The sequence below is a fragment of the Liolophura sinensis genome, chromosome 9 (genome assembly GCF_032854445.1).
Source record: "Liolophura sinensis isolate JHLJ2023 chromosome 9, CUHK_Ljap_v2, whole genome shotgun sequence".
In the NCBI taxonomy this organism is placed as follows: Eukaryota; Metazoa; Mollusca; class Polyplacophora; order Chitonida; family Chitonidae; genus Liolophura; species Liolophura sinensis.
This window is the reverse complement of record NC_088303.1, coordinates 26,185,639-26,210,610: the sequence shown is the minus strand read 5'-3', so window position 1 is coordinate 26,210,610 and position 24,972 is coordinate 26,185,639. Positions and strand designations below refer to the sequence as shown.

The following is a 24,972-nucleotide window of genomic DNA, read 5'->3' as shown; positions in this document are numbered from 1 at the left end:
TAAACTTTTACTGGGTTGAAAAAAATTTTAAAAAAATATTTAATGCTGGTTTAAGAAAGTTGTCTTTCAGTGGACATAAACATTAGTCATGTCTTTCACTTTAAGTGAAATATTGTCAAGTATGGAGAGTGAATAAATAAATAAATTGATAAAAGTAAGGTAGAGTTTTCTTCATCATATAAAGTACCTTCCAGAGACAATTTCAGAAGAACCAGATCAACTTCACTTTCTTTAACGTAATGCTGGTCGCTGCCATATAAGTGAAATATTCTTGAGTACGGCGTAAAACACCAATCAAATAAATAAATAAAATAAATTATGTTCATAATTAGGACCATTTAGGACTTTGTGTAACACCTTTCCATATATTCAGATTTTGTCCATGAACTTATTTCTTTGAAACTTGGCATACATCTTCCCTATAATGTAAACTTGTGCATGCTGAAGTTTAATCACAATTGGATAATGATTGTCATAATTACTCCCATTCAGGTACTCCTATGTCATGCTATGATGAATTGTCATGTACAATGTATTCTCTTCTGATTGCTACATTTTTCCATTCAAACTGGTGGTACCAGTTGTGCAGTCAATGTACTTCTGTTTGCTTTCTCCATTCAAACTGGATGTACCAGTTGTGCAATCAGTGCACTTCTGATTGTAACATTTCTCCATTCAAACTGGAGGTACCAGTAGTGAAATCCATGCTCTTCTGATTGCTGCATTTCTCCATTCAAACTGGATGTACCAGTAGTGCAATCAGTTCACTTCTGATTACTACATTTCTCCATTCAAACTGGAGGTACCATTATTGCAGTCAGTGCACTTCTGATTGCTACATTTCTCCATTCAAACTGGAGGTACCATTAGTGCAATCCATACACTTCTGATTGCTACATTTCTCCATTCAAACTGGAGATACCAGGAGTGCAATCAGTGCACTTCTGATTGCTACATTTCTCCATTCAAACTGGAGTTACCATTAGTGCAATCAGTGCACTTCTGATTGCTACATTTCTCCATTCAAACTGGAGGTACCATTAGTGCAATCATTGCACTTCTGATTGCTACATTTCTCCATTCAAACTGGAGGTACCAGTAGTGCAATCAGTGCACTTCTGATTGCTACATTTCTCCATTCAAACTGGAGGTACCATTATTGCAATCAGTGCACTTCTGATTGCTACATTTCTCCATTCAAACTGGATGTACCAGTAGTGCAATCATTGCACTTCTGATTGCTACATTTCTCCATTCAATCTGGAGGTACCAGTACTGCCTTTGATACACACCATGACTGGCCATTAAAACAATCTATATGAAACCAAACTAAGTAACATGATTTCCTGTGATTTATGGTTTTCTTTGTTTTATTTTTGGAAATGTTGGAAAGGTTGTATTTTGGACATCCAAATTCTAATTCTCTTTAAGGACAAAATGGATTTAACTGCGATGAAAGAGAAACATTTACAAGAGGATAGGAATGCTGTCTTCCTTTTTTCCAATTTAATCTATGACAATTTGAACAAGAAAAAGATACGCTTTTGGTCAGGTATGTTTCTGTATTTGATTCTCTCTAGAATACATGCATTTCTGACCATGAAAGTGGCGCTAAAGTAAGAAAAAAAAAATTACAAAAAGATTGTTGCATCACAAGAAGTTCTATTGCTAAGTGCTTTAGCGTCAATGAATTGTAAAGTTCAGAAAGGTTACTGGCAACAGGAAATTAAGCAGACCATTGTCACTGACGAGGTAGAAGTCCTACTATTTTCCATTTCCTGCATGCCTCCAGTGCCTACTCTATTTGCATAAGGACTTTAGTACAGGCAGTAGGTTTTCTTTCATTATTTTCACAATGTTGGCTGGCTGTCAGAGAGTTGTTTGGTCATGCATTGAGCCAATGAACTATGTACATTATATGCTTGAGTTAACTCATTCTCAATACCTGTAAATGTTAATAGATATTATCATTCTTGACTGTTATAATCATGCTCGAGGGTCTCCTGTCTTACTGTTTCCTTCTGTCCTGAAATGATATACATGACCTGAATTATGTCTTGTATTAGCAGTGATAACAATCAAGTCTAAGAGCGCCTATCATTATAAAATCAACTCTCTGATGTATCAGTGAAAAAGTCTGTCAAATGCACAGTAAAAGTTGGAGAGAGTGTTTCCTGGGTGAAATCTTGTGGCCTTTGGTCACGGTCGAATAAATGCACCATACAAAAAATTCAGCTTGTTTTGCCTATCTGTCAAAAGAGGCTATTGGATATAATTCTGTTTCCCTCTAAGTCAGTATGCAGCAAGGAGAAAGTGAATACATGTAGATACTGATAATTCTGTTTCCCTTTGTCAGTATGCAGCAAGGAGAAAGTGAATACATGTAGATAATGATAATTCTGTTTCCCTTTAAGTCAGTATGCAGCAAGGAGAAAGTGAATACATGTAGATACTGACCAGTATAAAATACTGTAAATTTTCAATGTGGAATTTATTATTAAAATGATTTGTTTATATCACTGAAGATGAAGGCTTCATAAAACTGTGCAAATTATTTTTCTACACCACATAGTTCTCATAGATATGTTGACTATTTGACTAGTCAAACAAGGTCAAATCCCCTCAGTTTTTCTCTTCCTTGTTGTTTTTTTTTTTACTTTGATGCAGACATCTAATGAGACTAAATGTACCAGACAGAAGTGATGTCATATTTTTATTATCAAGGTAGAAATTGAAAGGGATGAGAGTGCATTTATATGTATCTAGTGCTAGAGCTCTCCCGAAAGAATGGAGACTTTATCGGAAAATCATTATTGAATATCATTGAACAATCTCAGTTTTAGGCAGAATACTACAGAGAAGATTACTACATGAGAACTAAAATGTGGCTTAAGTGAAGTGATGGATGTACTATAATAAGTTGACAGAATCAAGATACGTTGATTGTACTGATATAAGATTTACATATTTCATTGGTTATTAATTTCTTTTTTTATTTATCTATTCATCTTAGCTCATGGCAAAACTTTTACATGTCTAGTGAAATAGAAATTAAAAGATTTGGCAAGAAAATGGGTTGTCTATAGAAATGCTCACCAGTAAAAAGATTCACTCTTCTGCTGATACAGTCATGTGCATATCTGTGCTAAGGATTGTTTTGTATTGATCTATTTGGCAATCACACCTCACTTATGTTCTGTGGAGAAGACCTCCCAGTAGAACATTTGAGGACAGATTACACTTAGAGATGCTTGGATATACACTAAAATAGTACCTGTAGATAAGAACCTGGGTTGGAAGACCTTAATACATGTACATATAAGCCACATTGGCTTTTCCAAGGGCTGCCATTTGTTTGGGAGTTTTTTGTCAAAATATCCCGAGATCTTGCAGTAGATGTAAGTTGGGTGCTAATTTTCACTGGACACTGCATACCTAGCTGCAGTTTTAGCTTACTAAATTAAATATCTGTTTCATTTGAATTATACATTGTATTCCAATTTGCTGTAACTTGTAACAAAAACAACAGATAAATTCAAAATACCAAGTAGAAAATGCTACTTTAAAATGTTGTCATTTTGTTGGGCCATAGAAAGCATTTGAAGCCTTAAACTTAAAAGGCCATTGTCTGTGAGTGCTCTGTGGACCACGACTGCATTGTTGTGATGAGTGTTGTAGCGCGCTATGTGAAATGCGAATCTGGCTTATTGGTCAGCTTCACTTATAGCTGGGATATCCGTGTAGTATAGATAAAGTCAAATGCTAATGCTACAAAACTGTCAAGCTTTCCTGTCTTCTTTCATGACACTGCTGCATTGTACCAGTAGGTTTTTTTATGGTTGTCTGTTATTTACACATGTTATTTATGAAAATAGTGACACTGACACCTTGGCGATCCAAAAGGGTGTCCAAATCATTCAATGGGATCAAACCCTGGTGAGGTGAATGAAGGGCCTATACAACAATATTCACAGTCACAAACACTTGAGAAATCTGAATTCTTACTTGTAGAACACTTACCTTATCTGCCCACAGTCAGGCTCGGGGTGGGGAAGTGGGGAGGTCAGAAAACTGCGCAACTTTCCCGACACCCAAACATAGATCCTGATGATATACCACAGTCTTTTCATGGAGAAGTCGATTTAAACACATCAATGTAGTATTTGTCTGACAGTCAGGAACCATTACATCTGGATTTCACTTGTGCAAACCTTTCTTCAGAAGGTGTCTCCAAGTACATGGCATCTTCTCATCCAGTAGTGTAGCTGGATACTTCTACATTGCATTCAGAATCAGAAAACCTTTATACTTTCTCAGTATGGGAACCGCACAATGTGACTGAATTATTTTTGGATCTACATGTAGATAGATTTTAATTTCAGCTCATCTAATAACATTAAATGTATGTGTATTGTAAGTCATCGTGCCTTGACCTTTCAAATTAAACTTTTGATCATATACATGTATATGAAAAGACTAAGGAAGGAAAATTAGTATGGGCTATATCATATATCAAGTCTGGAAAGAACATCCATTTAACAAGGAAATACAATATCAGTACGGGTACATGTAATTTTCTGTATTTGTGGATTGCATTGTCATTGAGTATTAAACCCCAAGCATACATACATTGTCATTGTTTTATTTCTTTATTTATTTGATTGGTGCTTTTACGCCATACTCAAAAATACTTCACTTGTACTATGGCGGCTAGCATTATGGTAGGAGGGGCAGAGCCCAGGGGAAAACCACACCCTTCCTCAGGTTTTCTGGCAGATTTTCTCACACGCTACCAGAGAGGAAGCCAGTCACATTGTTGAGTGGCTTTTCAGTCATTCTACTGCACTAACACACAAACCACTCTGCCACAATGGCCCTCTATTCATAGTTTTAACCAAAAAGTATTTATTCACATGTCTACATACATGTATTATACTGTACTTTTTGGCTTATGATTGAAAAAAAAAAGCCCACAATTTTGTGTATTTCCTGTTACCAAATGGTCCAGACGGTACATGTACACTTAGTGTAGTATATTAGCCTCTAATGTTGTGTCATGCTGATGTGATGTCGACTGATTTCCCAGACTTAATGTTTGCGTATGTATCCCACATTGTGACGGTTGCAGATATATTGCCCTGCATAGTTATAATGAGAGCCACTATGAGAAAAGCACGTTTCCTATTTGTGTTGTATGTTAGATGAAGATGAGGGAAATAGTGCTCTGTCTGGTGCACAGGAAGTCTCTGTGCATCTCGTTGCTGAGTCATATGATGCAAACTGTGTATATTTGAGACTCAGGCTACTGGGGGAACACACGTCAGAAGAAGTATGCCTCTGACGCAAATCTAGGAGGAAATGGCAAGCAGTTGCCTGATGCTAAACAATCCTCTCTCACTTTAGGCCATATCAAGTAATAAGTTGTATTTCAAGGGTCATGCCTTGATTAAAATATCTTTAACTTTAGCAGCAGCCTTATACGTATTAGCTGTAATCTTTGGTCTCATGTACAGTGTATAAGCATGCCTCACACTGCATTTGCATGATGCTGTTTCCAGAATGCTTCTGTTTGATGGTAAGATGAATGAAATTTCACTCGATTCGAGAAAAGGAGAAGAAAAGTGTAAAATGTAGTGGCCTAATCCACAGGTATAACCGAATGATTGACACTTTTAGATTAAGCACTCTATTTTGTATAATAGTTTTTTATGAATGGCATTCTTATAATATCTAGTCATTTTTATTTATATACATATGTTCATTTTGCTCTGTAGTTATGTTCTCAGTAGTATATCAGTGACCTACATTGAAATGCTTTGATCCAAGAGTTATTATAGGGTTATACATATGCGTGTAACTTGTTCCTTGTTTTCGTATACATGTGTGTTGAGAGCTTGTTATGGTTTGCTCTAAATTAACCTGTACATGCCTATGCATTTATAACGCATTATTGCATACTGCCATGGCAGAATATGGGTGTAATGATACGGGAATCGAACTCCCAGAATGCAATACTGTAGATGTGTAGATATGATCATCGATGTTGCTTAACCTGCTTTGGCCTGTGTTGTTCATATTGTTTATATACGTGAACATTTTGGAAGGAGATCCTGTCTGCACTGGGTGCACCATGCCAGTCTTAGGTAAGATCATGTTATTTCATATAATTAGTGGAAAATGTATGGGCCAAATCTACATACATGTAATGTTAGGAAAAATGCGTGATCTTTCACTACCAAATCACTGGGACAAAATTTTGACTCATTAAAAGGATACATGAAAAGGAATTGTAAAACAATGATTATGGTTTAAAGGGAAATGAAGAAATTTATACCCCACAAAGAAATGAAACAAAACAAAATTCAGTTTTGAGACATACTTTATGTGTTTCTTAATAACCCTTCTATTTTATGCATATTTTTTATAACCTTTGTGGGTCTCTTAATTTCCGGACAGACTGCTGGGGCATTAGTAAAACCATAGTTCTAAGTCATTTTTGCTAATCATTTTCAAAGTGTTTCAAAATCAAGTAAGGGAAATTCTTTTGAAGAAAGTGACGTGACATCTGCACATGACCTATAGATATAGACTGTCCAAACAAGGTATTTTTTGTCTTATTTTAAATGCTGTCTATGGCTCAGCAAAAATTCTAAAACATAGAACAGTTTTGTGGAGAGTTTTGTATGGTGCTTTAAATGACACTGGCTTTGTCTCGTATCTGTTTATGCTCACATGATGTCCAAAAAATGTCTATATAGATTTACAAAATAATTAAGCAAACATGCACACCCTGTTTCTTTTTTTTTTTTTCGATGTTTCGGTATTAAGTAGAAGTATTGCCAGTTCAAATATTGTCTGTGAAGGACAGCCGAAGTTACACGTATCTGGCTGAGTTCATCAACTGGAGAATGGCAAAGGAACATTGGCATCATACAATCTAGGTCAATTGAAATCAGCTGAGGCCTGAACTAGGTCATGAAGAGTTCAAAGGTCAGGCTGACTCATCTGTCAAACTGCTCTGAATCCAGGTCACTTCTAGAAGCACACAGGGTGTAGCCATGCTAGGCTGAGGCTCGGCTTGATCAGCATTATACCATCTAACATTTCCGAACTTGCACTCCATGCAAGAGTGGTTCACTTTTTCCCTCAAAGTGCGATAGTTGTGCTGTGTGATATGGTATCATAATTTTCATGATGGTGTATGTTCTTAATTGACTTATCCATAGATTTAGATTAAATGGCTTATTCTAGTGTACAAACAAATAGTGAGAGATAGCACATTGTTTTATTCTAGTGTACAAACAAATAGTGAGAGATAGCACATTGTTTTATTCTAGTGTACAAACAAATAGTGAGAGATAGCACATTGTTTTATTCTAGTGTATAAACAAATAGTGAGAGATAGCACATTGTTTTATTCTAGTGTATGAACAAATAGTGAGAGATAGCACATTGTTTTATTCTAGTGTATGAACAATAGTGACAGATAGCACATTGTTTTATTCTAGTGTATGAACAAATAGTGAGAGATAGTACATTGTTTCAGAACAATCTATGTTCAGCCAAGGATGTCGCCAAACCATCATCAGAAAGCGCTCTACTGAGAAACCTGGTGTAGTTACCTGCCCTTGTCAAATGCGTCAAGGCTGTCAGTACAGCCGTTTGCTTTGAGCATCACTGAGGAATCTCAGGCTCACACAGGAAATAACCAGTTGATGTTGTGCATGCTATAAATCGATAGATGAAAAGGTATAAATTTCAAGTCATTGAGACGAATTCAAGGGTTAATTTTTGTCTCAAATGCCTTGACAACTGTCATGGCAACCGCAGCAGATTTTTAAATGGAGTGTGCTCTGATGTTGATTTTGAGGTCATCACTGGTAGGAACAAAATTTTGCTAAACCAATCATCAAAGCAATCGCGGACATCAAAGTCATCGATGATACATGAGTGATTTGTTATTTCTTGTTATGAGGATCTGACAGAAAGACATCCCTGATATTAAAGGAACATTGCCTGTAGTAAATGAAGGATCTCATGGTTCCAAAACCTTGTGTGAGGTGAAGAAAGTCAGGTATTCTTATAGAACTTTATATGAGGTAAAAGGAGGATTTAATGGTTACAGAATCTGGTATGAGGTTCATATAAAGTAAGGATTTCGTGGCTACAGAGTTTGTATGAGGTAACATGTGATCATATGAAAATTAATACATTGACTGAGAATGGGATTTTTAATTTAGAAAACAATAGTCTCACATCAAAATGTGAGTGAGTGAGTGCTTGGGGGTTTAACGTCATACTTAACAATTTTTCAGTCATATGACGACAAAGATATTATTAGAGTGCATGTAATGTGCCTCCTTGTTGCAGGACGGATTTCCACCGCTCTTCTATCTAGTGCTGCTTCACTGAGATGCCTTACTGAAGGCAAGTCAGCCACCCTGCCTGAGCCATTATCCTGATAAGGCTCAACCAGTTGTTGTACTATTCCTTTCATGCTGAACGCCTGAAGAGGAAGTTTTAACTTCCTCTTTTAAGGTCTTACGTGTGACTCGACCCAACATCGACCCAGGATCGACCCTGGATCTACCGCTCCCAAAGCATTTCATCAAAATGTGACAGTATCACAGGTACGCGTAGTGTAAGATACAAAGTGATAAACTTACTTTCATATTTGACTTAAAATCGCATCAGTTTGCTTCAAGTTGTAGTGTAGGCCTGCTAGGTCTGACAGCAACCTGCGGATGGGTGTGGGTTTCCACCAGGCTCTGCCCGATTTCCTCCCACAGTAATGCTGGCTGCCTTCGTATAAGTGAAATATTCTTGACTACGGCGTAAAACACCAATCAAATAAATAAATAGATGAAGTTTCAGTGATCTTATTAAGGTGTTTTTAGGATTGTTTGAAATGGAGAATGGGATAACCTCCTGGAAAAATTTATGTTGCAGCTCCGAAAGTAATATTTTATAACCTTTATTCACCTGTAAAAATTCACTGTTTGACCAATTTTATTTGTTCAAATACAGTATTAATCAGTTGTAAACTTTTTTGAGGTCCTCTCACTCACACATTCACACAAGCTTTCACCTTGTAGTTGTAAGATTTATAGTCAAGTAATTATCCAAAATTTGAAGAAAAAAAAAGAAACTGCATTAAATATTTTAGTGTCACTGTACAAACAGTTTAAGAGCACTAGGAAAAGGGAGAACATACAGAAATCTATTTGAATGGTCTTGTTGAGTTATGTCCCTTCAACTGGAGGCTTGTGTATTGAAGTGTAATGCACATGCAGGCATATTCATACATGCTGTTGTTATACTTTATGTAGTTGTTAAATGTTAGTTGTCTGAATATTATGGTTTGCTTACAGTGCTATTGTAGGGTTCATACATGCTATAGTTATACTAGTTGTTACATGTTAGTTTATGGTTCGCTTACAGTGCTATTGTAGGGTTCATACATGCTATTATTATATTAGTTGTTACATGTTAGTTTATGGTTTGCTTACAGTGCTGTTGTAGGGTTCATACATGCTATAGTTATACTAGTTGCTACATGTTAGTTTATGGTTTGCTTACAGTGCTATTGTAGGGTTCATACATGCTATTGTTATACAAGTTGTTACATGTCAGTTTATGGTTTGCTTACAGTGCTGTTGTAGGGTTCATACATGCTATTGTTACACTAGTTGTTACATGTTTATGGTTTGATTATAATGCTATTGTAGGGTTCCTTCCAAACACCTTAATTAGTTTGAACATGCTCCTCGTGTGTATTAAGGGAAGAAATCTGAATAATTTGTAATGTAGAGTACTCGTATGTATAGTCGGTTTATTGTTTGAAGATAGATATTTGATAATATTTACAGACAGCAAATCCTTCTAACAATGTGAAAATGTGTCAAAAGTTACTCATAAATATTGTCTTAAGTAATTTTTTTAAAGTGTACTTTATGGAGCAAAGGACATGTGTAAATGATTTTAGAATGGTGTGTATTCGGGACCAAATTTTGCTTTACATAGTTTCTGCATAATAATGTTCTATATTATGATGCATGTCTAATAAATTTATGGGGATGTAAATTCATTATTATATCTAAACACAGGTATTAATTCTGAATTATGATAATATTTAGGAATATATATATATATATATATATATAGAGAGAGAGAGAGAGAGAGAGAGATTAAATATGGATATATAAATATGGACACGTCACATCCTTATTTAGGTCTTTATTCTAAGATGATATATACCTAGAGGTCGTCTGAAATATCCACCATATAAGGAAATCCTAAAAAAAAAAAATATTGATCATATTTACAAATAACTTTTCATACTCTTTCTGAAGTTTACTTCATTTTACATTTTCACCACCTTGAAAGTAAAAAATGAGTTTGTGGAATTGGATGTAGAATTGTATCATTTTATCCCTCGTATAATAGCATTACTAAAGGATAAAAGTAAATAAATAAATCAATTAAAACTCAGATGTGAATCCTAACATTTAGCACTGCTGTGTCTCTATTTTCAGACAGATCTGTAATTCTGCATCCAAAGCCGTTTTGACGCAACAAGTAATTGATAGATAAAAGTTAAGCCACATCTAGGCATTGGGAAGAGTGCCGTTTTTTTCTTGATGCCCAAAAAATTCCTTTTCTTACAAATATCATTTTGTGATGAGACATGGTGGTGTACATGTATCCACTAATAAAGTCAGTACCATGGACTGTTGTTACAGTTACAGGTTTACAAATGTCTGTTAGATTGATTTATTTTATGTATTTATTTGGTTGGTGGGTGTTTTATGGCGTATTCAAGAATATTTCAGGTTTATGACGGTGGGATGAAGGGGGCAAAGCCCGGTGGAAACCTAGGACCACCTTCAAAAGAGAACTCTTAAATAGCTAATGGATTTATGGTGTAGTAGTTATATGTATCTGTATATATACTGTAAATGTTCAAGCTTTTTAACCACTTTAGCACTTTTTTATTTGTTTGTGTCATTAAAGATGCTAGCTTCATGAAACTATTTTAGCTTCATAAAACTAAGTTATTTCTGTACGTTCTCGTAGAATGTTTCAAAATGTTTGTTGCTTAGGCAATTACAAAGGTTGAAAAAATAGGGTAATCTAAAATTCTTTGATGTGGCCATTGATGAGGTGATTTGCTTTCCTTTCCTTTGGCCATAAAGCCTGTCATCAGGTAACCAATCCTTGAGACCAACATTAAATATCAATCAAACTGCATGCGGTTTCAAGGCTTCCAATCTTTAGGCCTGATTTGTGTTTATATCAGGATTAAATTGTTTGAGCATATAGCTACATGCTTGTATCAGCAGCTCAGGGTTGTTCATGTGACATCAGTGCATGAGAAACTTGTGGCGTTACATGCATTATGCAGTTCATGCATTACACAAGTTTTTACAAATTCTGAGCTAACTAGAATGGATCTGCGAATAGCAGATCCTAGGCCGGGATCCCGGATCTGATCGATGACGTTTTCCCCTTCATGTTCTCTGTTCGAAAGACATGTGTTCCACATACACAGGTTTCAAAGTTTCCATGCGACCTAACACCGTCTGTCACTGAAGCAGTCAGCCGGCCATTTGCATTCCCTCGAATAGATCGGCAACCTTAATGATGCTACGCTATGCCCAGTGAAAATCGGTCGCTCCCTGGCAGACTTAGCCCGCTAGTTGTAAGAAATAACGCAAAAACACGACCAGTGTAACAGCAAGTTTGTACATTCACATCTCAATCCACGACCTGCCATGCACAGACTCACTGCTCCACTGATAGCTCGGCCATCGTTAGAAAGTCAGCACTTGGACCAGGGCACATGTCCATATCTGTCAATCACCCTGGCCTGTTTAACATATAGTAAAGAGGACGAGGTTTGCGCAAAACAAAGCTAACTTTTACAGGTCCACGTCGTTTGCTGTTGTAGTTAGAACTCTACGCCATCTAATAGAGTACTGGAGTTAGATGGGAACTGGAATCAATGTCATCCTACAACCGTTTCGGGAGATCACGGACAGTGTAGCCGAAAGCATCAGGTCAAATACTACAAACCCAGTCAAGTCCCCATCTAACTCCATGTTAAAGCAATGGGATTCCCATCTTTTTCTAAACAAAAAACGGTGTTGTGATTTAAACGCTTGTAGCGAAAAAAGTATTGATCGGAGCTCAAATCCGTTGACAATTGCTCAAAAGAGCATGTCTTGGGCTACAATTTCGTGCAGGTTGCACATTCCTAGCTGCCATAGTTCTCGAGTTACAGGTCATTGAAGTTACGTCACTTTTTTGAGTTTTTTGCTGATATCTCAAAAAGTTACACAGATATGCAAAAAATACAAGCAGATTCGGAATGAACAGCTCAAGACACATCAGAATACGTTCAGAACATTTGAACTTTGAGAACTTTTTGTGACGTCACAAATTCGACCAATGGCGAGCTTCCAGAGTTTTGACCGGAAGTGAACCATTTTCGGAAACTTTAAAGAACTCGTGACCTACTAGCTGCATGTCAAATTTGAAAACGATCGGTTCAGTGGTTCTTGAGAAGAAGATTTTTAAAAGTTTTACATAAAATCCAATATGGCGGCCGAACCACGTGACATGAAAAAAAAATGGAGAATTTATCCCTGGAAAATCTTCGCCAGAATTTGTGTGCAAAATCTGAGACCTCTATGTTGAACGGTGTAAAAGTTTCCTTGCTGACAAAGTCGGTGAAAAAAAAAAAAATAATAATAATAATAATAATAAGAAAAAACAGAACGATTACAATAGGGATCCCGTTCGGGAGAACGGGATCCCTAATAAACCTGAGTGGGGTCATCCCAAAGACTTCAAATATGATACTTGCTGCTGTCTCGCTTTGCGCTCAACACTGGGAGGTTAGAGCAAGAAACCTGACTGGTAGGCCCAGTATCAGTATAATGTGGTTGGATGGGGTGTCATGTCTGGTGTCTTTTACTTAAATTGTTAAGTACAACGTACATACATGCAAATTTTGAGTCAAAGTTTAGTATCGTGATTTTCAGCTATTAAGTTTTGCATGTACAAGTCTTTAATCTAACTAATCAGCCCCCAAATATGAAATATTAATCATAGTCAAAAGAACAAACCATACCTGATAGCATATCAGATTTATTGTCAGATTCACTAGTGAATTGCCTGGTGACATCATTGACCAATGGCAGCTTCTACAATTTTTAGGGTGCATTTTGTCATATCCCAGGCATCATTGACCAGTAACATGGGAAGGAGTGTTAAAGAAAGTGTTAATGGTGTTATCTTAAAAAGTATTGCATGTATTGAGCTGAGCTTTTGCATGCATGTAAGACACATTAACGTGAGGGGGCTGCGCCATCGTTGGTGCACTGGGTGCATATTAATTACCGTGAATTACAAAATTTTCGATAGTGTTATGTGTGTTAGAAGCAATGTTAAGGCATATGTTAGGGGTGGTATCTCAAAAAAATGTGGTAAGTATATTGAGTGTCATACATGACATGTAAAACACAATGCTAGGGCAGCGTAATGACCTAGGAGTCTCTCACCAATGGGGTCGCTATGAGTTCAAGTCCAACTTATGCTGGCTTCTCTCCGGCTGTACGTGGGAAGGTCTGTCAGCAACCTGCGGATGGTCGTGGGTTTCCACCCAGGCACCTGGACAGTTAGAAATGTTTATGATGAAACAGGCACACATTTTCTGTTTCTTTTGCTTTCAGACTTCTAGACGTCACCTGACTGCACACATGTCTGCCACACACTGTTCTGTGAAGCAGGGGACATCACTGGGCTAGTAAGTGGTTCTCAAACTGAGCATTTTCACCATAGCTGTTAAAACACAGTATGATTAACCACCTGGGCCAACTTACACGAAGCCCTCTTAAAGTTAAGAGCGCATAACTATAATGGCGACGTAATGCCTACGGTGCTGGTTGCCATGGTAGTTATGTGCTTTTAATGTTAAAGGCTTTGTGCAAGTGGGGCCTGTGCAAGATTAGAAGCACAATAGTATAACTGTCATCTTAACTGTAGCCAAGAATTTAGCACAGCAGAGAAAAACTGAATTTCACCTGGACTATGTCTTTTTTTCTATAGCAGAAACCTGAATTTAAAAACAAAATAATGAACAAATTATGTGCATTATATGTAGAATGTGAAGAAAAAAAATCAGAAACAAGGTTGGATACAGAGCTTCATTGTGTCCTTCAGAAGAATCAACTAAAATGTGATGTTTACAAATTTTCAGGCTTCATTTAGGTTGTTTTCTCTAAATAAAATGTGTACCTAATTTGCTATCATATGCTATTTGAATATTTCTTCTGAAAAAATCAAACACATGACTATACAAATATTTGTTATTTCAACTCTTGATACAGATGTATTGTAATCAGGTTTTGTTTTTAGTGTGGGATTCTAATGAAATAAACAGTCACCCAACAAAGTAGTATAGTTGTTTACATGCTGAAATACACCAAGAATCCATATTTGAGTATCAGTGGAAAAATAATCTGCAAAGATACAGAATGTGTTTTGTTGGTGTAGAGATTATTAGCATCATTGACACTTAAACAGGTCTTTACGTCAGCAGCATTTAGAGGCTCCACATTCAAAAATGTTCTGAACAAGACTGGATTAACCAAGAAGACCAATGTTAAGGGCATCAAATAGTGGATCCATATAAACTTCCCTGCAGGAGTGTGACCTAGATTAGATGTGGACCTGGATTCATTATCTGTTGCTATCTATTATCTTTTTTTTTTTTGATGCTATAAAATGTTTTTTTTTTTTTAAAACATCAGATTCTATTAGGATCTGTAGTGACGCAGATGGCAGCAGTGATGTTACAACCAAACGTATATTGTTATTTGAAATAGTGTGCTTCAGGGTCCATTTGAGGAATACCTTTGTACATGTAGATCTGTATGTATATGCTTTAGAATGATGACATCTAGGGCTCTGTGTTTGTTAAGCGTTGAGTATGATTTTTGGTGAAAACAGGCATAGAAGATGTTATATTTGTTGAGGGGTGGTAGGTATTAATTGTGGACAACAGCATCTTGGTTGCCTGCCCTGGCAAGGAAAAAAACATCTGCATTTTCAGTCTCTGTTTTACTTGCATGTAAATGAAGAGAAATAGAGGAAAAAACATTAAAAAAAAATGTTTGTCCAATGGTTAAATGATATAATCCTAGCTTGTATAATAGCTCTGTGTGGGTGCCAAAAATGACTCTGGACGTGTTAACTTGACTGACACTTTGCCTCAGCTTATGCGCTATATTTGTCTCAAACAGCCTTGGTTTTCTCTGCCCTCATCCTCTGTACTTGTCAGGGCATAATGCTCCACCATGACAAGAATTGTTTACGATTCTGACCCTCCACCCACTCCAGTCCCTTAAGGTCTCTCTGCTTCTATAGTCAGCACCATAATTTTACAAAATCAGTCTCTGTTATGTTCAATTTATTTCTTTACCACCTCTTTTTTTACCACCAGTTTTGTGTGAAGAATTCTTGACATGTAATTTGATCTGCACAGAGCAGTTTTAGACAATTATGCTTGCAGTGTTTATGTAACATGAAAAGTAATCAGCCATTTTTTTTATTGTTTTAAAATGCTTGTTGATGTTTGTATGCCAGGGTTGGATACATGAACTCCTGTCTTTCAAAAGCCCTCTTTCAGTCAACAAAATGGCCCAGAATTGATAAAAATATCAAATGAAGTTCTGTATTTGGATTTACATGATGCTTTTCCACTTTCAAAACTGATTAACTGTTGATAAAGAATGAACTTAGCGGGTGTCGTAAAAATTAGAAGAAATAGGGTACTGTAAATCTTCAACCTTTTCAGCTGTAATGTACTTTTTCGGTGGAGTTTATGCATACAGTTATTATGAAAATGATGTTTATTGAAATGATTTGTACGAGTCACTAAAGATGTAATCTAAATAAAACTGGTCATATTATTTCTGCACACCCCATAGTTTCCAAATGTTTTAAAATATCGGTTGCAGAGGCGGTTAAATAGGTTGAAGAATCAGGGTATTCATACCAGGAGTCTACAAATACTGTATGTATGTATTAACGGCATTTTTTAATGCATTTTGCCTTGGGCTGAATGTAGCTGAAGTTACATATAGAGCATGGTAGTTAGCTGAGTGTGCAGCTCTTCACATGGCAGAATGGAACCCATACTATGTGAGTCCTATTAAATTTGGCACAGCATAATTCCTTTGCATCGAAGGCTTGTCTTTCAGGAAAATATGTTCTAAGAAATATAATTCTCACCTGTGAGCTACTTCATTGTGTTTGAAAAATATGTGTGCGCTGACGAAAACATGATCCATTGATTAATTGACGGCCCATACATGACTTACACTATGGCCCAAATAAAAGCTTTCAGTGCTTGATTGGTATAGTCTACAATCTATCATCTGTATTACAGATTAAACCAAAAGGAGACAATGTAACATAAATTTCATCTCAGATGTTATTTGATGATGCCCTGGAAAAAAATGACAACTCCTCTCATAACATTGAAAGTTTAGTTCATCTGATGGTAAAACATGTTTTGTCCTCCCAGTTTAAAATTTGTGTCAAAATTAAAATAGCTAATTTTCATAATTACAATTATTATAATCTGTAATGACTAAAAAAATCCTCTTAAAAACAGTAGATTTACTGCCCTGACAGGTCTCCATTCGGCTGCCCAATACTTCAGCTGTGACTCCCCACAAGGCTAGCTTGGTTTTTAACCTGGGAATTTGTACTAAAATGCTGTTAATTTTGAGACGTAGAACTAGAATCAGTCTCAAAATTTACAGCATTGTGATGCGAATTCCCAGGTTATGAATCAACCAACGTCTAAGCCGGGGAGTCAGCTGCGAAGTCAATGCTCCGACACTTGAGTAGCTGGCCGGAGATCAGCTAGGCAGTAAAAGCATTCTTTTCAAGGTATTTGAAGTCACGAATGCATTTCTCAGAAGCCCTTCCAATAATATACTGTTAAATAGCTTACAATCTTTGTAATTAAGACCAGATTTAGATCGATCGTTTGAGTAATCTTATCGTGTGATGTGTTACCTGTAATACTGATGAGAACTTACATGTCCACATATTTCATCATAGTGGATTGTCTTGATCAGGCATTGTGTCCTCACATTTCCCACACCAGATGTACAAGGTTGATGCCAATACTCTTCAGCCTTTTTGCTTGTTTACAAGGTGTTTATATTCAGGCATATCCTAAATCATTATTGTGTTTAGACTGACTATAATTTTTGTGGAGCCCTTGAAATTGGCCAATCAAACCAGTGTAGTTTTCTCTCAAAAATCAACTTTAAAATATGCATAAAAAGTGCACTGAAAGTTTCTCTTTCATCTGCGAATAGGTTGAGGGAATAGGGTAGTTTAATATGCTATGTGTACACTATTTAACCTGTGTAAATGGTGATCTAGGCAGTACATGTGAGGTGCTTGTGAGTGGACAAGGGTGTGGTGTATATCCTCTTCCCTTTTATGATACTATTCCAAGAATAGATCCAGCCAGTGTATCCTAAGAAATCAGATTTTTTAGAAATCTGGCTTGAATGAAAGAGCTAGAAAAGTGATTTTCTCGTATTAATAGTGTACATTCAGGTGTTTAGTGTAAATTTAGGAGTCTAATGTAAACTCAGGTGTACATGAGTTTGGTATAACCTCAAGTGTACATATGTCTAGTGGTGTACACTCAGGTATACAGATGTCTGTTGGTGTACCCTCAGGTATACAGTTGTCTGTAGGTTTACACTCAGGTATACAGGTGTATGTTGGTGTACTTTCCGGTATGTAGGCGTCTGTTGGTATACACTCAGGCATACAGGTGTCTGTTGGTGTACACTCAGGTATACAGGTGTCTGTTGGTGTACACTCACGTACACAGGTGTCTGGTGTACACTCAAGTATACATGTGTTTGGTGTTGTACACTCAGGTATACAGGTGTCTAGTGGTATACACTTAGTGTACAGGTGTCTGGTGCACTCAGGAGTGCAAGTGGGTGGTGTTGTACACTCACATGTGTAGGTGTTTGGTGTGCTATCACGTGTGTAGGTGTCTGGTGTACACTCATGTGTAGATGTCTGGTGTACACTCATGTGTAGGTGTCTGGTGTACATTCATATGTGTAGATGTCTGGTGTACATTTAAGTGCAATTATACTTTGTCAAATATCTTTATGAATCTTTGAAAGTCAAGTCACCATTAATTGTTGGTATGTTTTTAGAGACTATGGGAGCAACACCATCAAAGAAGCGTAAAGAGCGAAAGAGGTTAAAAGAGACAGAAGAAGTGTTAGCTGCAGTTGCTAATCTGAAAGAAGTCTACACAAAATCAGCCCTTCATCCGTACCGCAAGTCCCAGCTTCTAGATGTAGACCAGGACCTAACTTCTCTGTCACCAGGATATCTCAATCACCCATGTGGTAAAGACTTGCATAACACTGACCCCTGGTGGCGGAAGTCCTCTTCAACAGGGGAGGTAAACTTGTTGGCAGTTCCCCCTAGTGGGCGCGTCAATTTTGACCATGGCTCTAACCAAACTCTTGCCTATCAGGCAGCACATGTTGATGAACATCCAGTGCTGAGCACTTTACAAAATAGACAAAATGCTCGGTTGGAAAATATGGAATACAGAATGTGTGAAATCCGGCGTCATGCCATGGAAGTGGCTGCAGCGCAAAAGAGGTGCGCTCGCAGTCGGCCGATTCATGAACGGTGGTCAGCAGTAGGCCAGGTAACAGACATGACATGTCCAAAGGCAGCAAACCCTGTGACAGAGAGACTTACAAATACAACCGGTGCTGACATGGAAGAGGAGTACACAGGGGAGATAATCCCGGTGCGAGTTCTCACCTCTCAGGAAAGCAGGCTTGCACAGATGAGACAGCGGCAGTCAAGTCGAGAGAAATCTCCCTCTGATCCATTGTCGCTGGATTTACTTTGGAAGGGTCAGTTAATTTTTTGCTTGCTTTTAATACAGTTCCCATTTTCTAACCACTTGCTTAAAAAAAAAAAAGTCATAATACAACGTTTTTCGTCCTTCATATTAAGTTTATGCCATGCCCTAACATGTAAGAATATACATGTAGTTTGCCAGCCATCCTGTGGGCGATGAGGAATGTCTTGATTACACAAAGATTGTAGATAATGAACGCTGTGAAATCAACTATTCAGGGGAAAAGGAAGTGTTAAGTCTGTAATTACAAGTACGTTGTTGTTGTAGTCAGCCCCAATTCACACCATCATATTCATAAGATTCTAGGGAGTGTGCCTAAAAATCAAAAACAACTGTTCACTTTTGTAGTGTTTAGCTCAAATCCTGAAAGTTTCAAAAATCTCTTACCAGTTACTGTGTATGTTTCATGAATCCTTTATTAGTGCTGGCATCCTCTTTGGTTGTGTGTGGGAAGATCCGTCAGCAACCTGCGGATGGTCGTCAGGTTTTTCCCAGGGATTGGCCCGGTTTCCTCACACTATAAATAATTCTGGCTGCCATTGTATAAGTGAAATATTCTTGAGTACACTAATCAAAATACTTGAGTACACTAATCAAAATACTTGAGTACACTAATCAAAATTCTTTGAGAACACCAGTCAAAATTCTTGAGTAACATCAATCAAATAAATAAATAATACAAATATTACCTTGCAGGGATGTGATATGGTTTGGGTAAGAGCCCCTGGACAATTGCTGTACTTTTAACCTGTTCTTTCACATGCATTTAATATGTTTGTCCAAGGCTAAAGAGATCATAACATGATGGGAAAAAATATTTTGTAGTTAATGCTCGGCAAAAGAAGATTTTCAGGTTCTGTTATTTTGTTGAAATAAGCTGGTGATTGTGTTCACGTACAGTTACTGGCAGAAAACAAATACTGTAGATTGAATCCAATTTGCCTGCAGTCTTCAACTGATGATTTTGTGTTGTTGTTTTTTTTTTATTTCAGGGAGCCCTCTTCTGGTTGCCTTACTACCCATAATCCTCCCTGTTTTGTTACTCTCAGTCATCATGAAGTCTATTAGCATGTCATACCAGGATAAAAAGAAACGTTAACGAGGACAATCTCTACTGCTGCTGCTCTTCAGAGGGAGACCTGTACTAGTCTCATCATTGTCACATATTATCGACAATCATCCTGATTGTCTGTTTTGCATTATTTTTTTTCGACTAGAAGGAGAACTTGATGTAGAGAAATTAATGAAAGCTAATACATGGAATGTTGATGTGTTCCTTTTGGTGTTGTAGTTAGTCACATTTTCCTCTGTTCAACATGCACAACACTGAAAGGCCCAATTGTGTTAGATGAGTTATGTTTCGAAACTGTACACATTACATCACTTTGCAAAGATGATACATGGATATGTAAGTGATCGTGAGAAAGCGTGGAAGTACATCATATGTTTTACTTTGGACATCATGTACAACAAAGAATGTATTGGAGAAAGGTTTATGTAAACCTGAAGTTATTTGAACATTTATTTGAAGTGATGAAGATAACAGCAGTTAAACTTTACAATACCTCCCGAGCTATCTTACGTTAAGTGCGGTGGTTGATTTCTCTTTTTTTTTTTTCTACAGTAACTGTGAGGTGTAAATTACAAATAATCAACCTAACCCTTCCTTAATTTTATTTGGTCATCATAGCTGGAATTTTGCTGAATAAGGATAGTCTGGTGTCCTTGAAAGTCAGGACTGTTAGTGTGAAGGAGGAGTAATTTGTTATCGGGTATTGTTACAGGAATCGTGTCCCAATTTCCTAAATTTACAAAACGTGATTACCCTAATTTCTCAACCTTTTCACAAATGAAAGAGCAACTTTCAGTGCAATTTATGCACATATATAATTAGATTTCGGAGGCAAACCTACATTGGTTGGATTGTCCATTTGCAGGCTTTTACAAAAAGTATAATTTGATCATTCTGCACAGGAAAATGCATTTAGAATATGTTTGAATAAATATCTTGCAATCAAGCGGAAAGGTTGAAAAGAATTACAGTAAGACAAGACTCGCCAGTAGAATTTGTAATTTTCATCTTTTTGTGAGCCAAGCATCTGACACATTTGTCCAAGGGGGATTTTGACATTTATACATGGATGTTGCTCCTAATTTGCTGAAGATAAGAGTACCATTGTTCAAGATTTAAACCGCTGGCAACTAATATCCCCTTGCCTTCACATGCTGCCATTGTCGTAACAGAATGGTGACTAAAAACAAAATAAGCAGTTAAGACAACAGCTCACATAAACTTGTGCAAAAGCCAGTTTATTTGAAGGGGAGTTTATCAAAAAGGAGACCACCAGTGTTTCGTCTGACTGAGTGCATTTAACCTTCTGCGTCATGGAATCCCTTAAAATTTTCTTACATGGAAATGTACCCTTTTTTAAGGCAAAGAAAACATAAAAATTAAATAAGCCTCAGTAGAAAGACCATTGATAACTGTAAGTGAAAATAGGTTGTTTTTTTTTGTTATTTAATTGAATGCTGTGATGCCTACTTCATTTTTAGCTAATGTCATAGCCCAAGCGTTGGTCTCTAATAACTCCTAAAGCAATGTTAAGGGTTGTTAATAATTACCCCATGTGGTGCAATCATGTACAGCACAACAACGCAAGGGAAATGTTCCATTTTTGATGACGTGTGTGTATATTAATTACCCTGAATTACAAAAATGTCTTTCCTATATTAGAATCATATTTCTGGATAGATGCTGAGCTCTTTCATATTTTACTCTCATGCAGTGATGCTTTAGTTGTTTTTCTGACTAACATCCTGTTATCACAACTGAGGCCCTGTAGATTAAATCAGGATGAACGCTGTAAAGACTACACACCTTACTCCAGATTCACAGGTGAAGGGAGAGATGTGTTCCAGGGTCCATATGGTGACTTGAAAACCTTGAAAAGCCTGGAATTTGAAAGTAACTTTTCCAGGCCTCAAAAAGCCTGGAAAATTCAGGTTGGTGTTTGGCCTGGCAAAGCATTATTAATTGTATGCTGTCATTCTCTTGAAGAAATCTGTTTTGCAACATTTTTCAAATTGCTTAGTACACTGTTTTGTATAAGTGAAAAGACAGTATTACATTGCTCTAATCATGTATAAATGTAGAATATTGACTCCAAGTAGTCTGAAAAATGCGAAGTTGGGCCTGGAAAAGCCTTGAAAAAGTGTGGAAATTTGAATTTTTTGAAGTGTGTAAACCCTGATGTTCTTGCGGGTTTATTTCAAGCTGGATGGAAGAGTGTTGTTACAAATGGTAGCCGTCTGTTGTAATGTAATTTTTGAAGTGAGTATCTTGTGATTCTTCAGAACAAAAACTGATGTCAGAGTACAGGAATATGGACATGTTTCCCTCTGTCCTTACTGTATAGGTCCCTGGGTAGATTATGAGGGCGCCAGGGTGGCATGTGGATTTAGGGAGATGTCAACTCAGCACACAAGCTTCTCTTCACGAGTGTTAACCAGAGTTTTCTAAACTCTTCAACAAAAATATCCTGTAATCAGATTTGGAAGCTTTAATAATGCATTATGATTGTATTAAGTATTTATATGTATTTTAAAAGTGCAATATATTTGTAATATCAACATTATTTTGAAGAATAGATTGCGTTATTTACACATAGAATCAAAACCAGCCCTTGACTGCTAAAACATATATGGCTGAAAATTTATGTTTGGTAAACTAGACAGACCACTGTCTTTCCGAATCAGTTTACAAACTAAAACTCTGTCTTGAAAATATGTCTTTGTGACACTTTAACTTTCAGAGTGATCTTTAGCCATTTTCAGATGTCACATCTGACCTCGGCTCGCTCTTTAAACCTCGTCATTTAAATGGGAGAGTGACCTCAAGGGAGGTAACTCAGTACAATCCTATTTATTTTATCTGTTAAAACGCAAATATCAGTAATGCTACATGTATTTCCCAACAGTTTTCAGTGACATGTGTTTAATTATCACTTAAGTTTGTGATGTTTCTGACAGCACCAGTATATGCTGTATAATTTTCTGTAATGAGATTTTTTGAAAATGTCCTGGAAAGCCAAAGCTACAGGTCATTCATTGATCTTTACAAGTATTTTGACACATACATGGCTTGCACATGATGTGTTGACATTAAATAGTATTGGGCAGACAAGCCGTCTTCCAAATACTAAGAACTTTAAGTATTTAAATCAAAAAGTTTTTAAATTTTTTTCTTTGTTTACACCTAAAATTTTTGATGAAGACTAAATTAAATATGCTCTAACTGTAACCTAGCTCATGACTTCCTGTGATTTGTGTTAATGGTATTCCTGTATGACACCTTCATTCGCACAAATTAAACTCAGTAAATTTGTGTCACTGGTTTGTAATTGTATATTTATGACCTTTGCCCTCCAGGACAACCCTGCAAATATCAAGTATTTTTAACTTGTAGTATAGGTAGCTTTTTGGATTGGTGATAACACACATACATACATAGATGCAAGCAGATGTATTACGTAAGTTGTAATTAAGGTGCATAACTTAAGTACATGATTCATTGGGTTATACATGCATTTGCTGGTAGCTGCGTTTTCATTGGTTGCTAGAGGCCTTCACAGGTCTATCCACATATTTGTTTATTATACTTGCATTCACAAGGCCATGCTTGCATTCACAAGGCCATACTTGCATTCACAAGGCCATACTTGCATTCAAAAAGCCAAACTTGCATTCATTGGTCATACTTTCATTCAGTGGTTATGCTTGCATTTATTGCTTATACTTGTATTCACAAGATTATGTATTCACAAGGTTATGCCTGAATTCACAAGGTTATGCCTGAATTCACAAGGTTATGCCTGAATTCACAAGGTTATGCGTGCATTCACAAGGTTATGCCTGAATTCACAAGGTTATGCCTGAATTCACAAGGTTATGCTTGCATTCATTGATCGCTGCAAGCACTTGTTAATATACAAAATACATTGCTCTACCATTTGCAGGTTTGGACAGATGTTTGTCTAGAGATGGATTCAGGGTTGGAGTATATATGCATATAACAGACAATAAAATCAAAAATTTACATTCAACGTGTCTAAACACATCAAAGGTCTACATGTACTGAGCACATTAAAATCCCAAAGGGAGAGTTCCATTCATTCAAGGCGTACAGGTAAGACTGAATTCAGTGTTGGGAATTGTTCTGAGATCAACCATTACATTGAATAAGTATCCAGTGGAATCTGGTGGTCCAACCTACATATGTACAACAAGTTAGTGGACATAAGATATCCATGATGACATGATGTGTTTTGCACCAATAGGCCTACTGATGAGGATTATACTCTGAAACCCACAACATCTAACCAGTTTTTTCTGTGCGTATAAAAACAGATTTGAACATTATACAGAAAGTCTAGAACATCATATGTGTGGCTTGCACCAAATGTTTACATCTGTTTGGACATGTTCGTTGAGTAATATAAGGTTTACATGTGTGTACATGTGTATGTAATAACACAGCCTAGATTAGACACCATGGCAGTTGGTTACATTGTAGCCTAGATGTAAATGAGAAGTTATATTAAGTTATACAGTATGTCACATTACCCTACTTGAGAACTAGTGGGATAACATTACCCCTGCACTGTGGACTTGGGTCAGACTCGATTGAACATTATTTATCTTTAAATGAATGAATGATTACCATACTAATAATATGAAAGGGGGGGGGAGCAAATTAACATTAAATCGAAAGTTAACAGTATCAAATAAATAAATTATTGATGTCAATACATATTTACTGATATAAATAAATGATTTATTAATATCGATAGTTTTTGATTAAATGTTATTTTGGCCGCTCATATGATATATATGTAATAGTAAAATATTCCCAGTTAGCATAGGGCCAAAATTGAGAGTAAACGATAAACTGCACAGCTTAAGCTTGAAAA

General features: G+C 36.7%; 1 protein-coding gene across 1 annotated transcript in view; it reads left to right on the top strand.

Moving 5' to 3' along the window:
- Positions 1-23,307, top strand: part of LOC135474820 (uncharacterized) — a 28,283-nt gene extending 4,976 nt beyond the window's left edge. Inside the window, exons 3-5 of the mRNA XM_064754420.1 lie at positions 13,737-13,810; positions 18,273-18,995; positions 19,996-23,307. Of these exons, the coding sequence (XP_064610490.1) occupies positions 18,278-18,995; positions 19,996-20,102 (825 nt within the window). The 5' untranslated portion in view covers positions 13,737-13,810; positions 18,273-18,277 and the 3' untranslated portion in view covers positions 20,103-23,307. The remainder of the gene's footprint in view (positions 1-13,736; positions 13,811-18,272; positions 18,996-19,995) is intronic.
- The last annotated feature ends 1,665 nt before the right edge of the window (positions 23,308-24,972 follow it).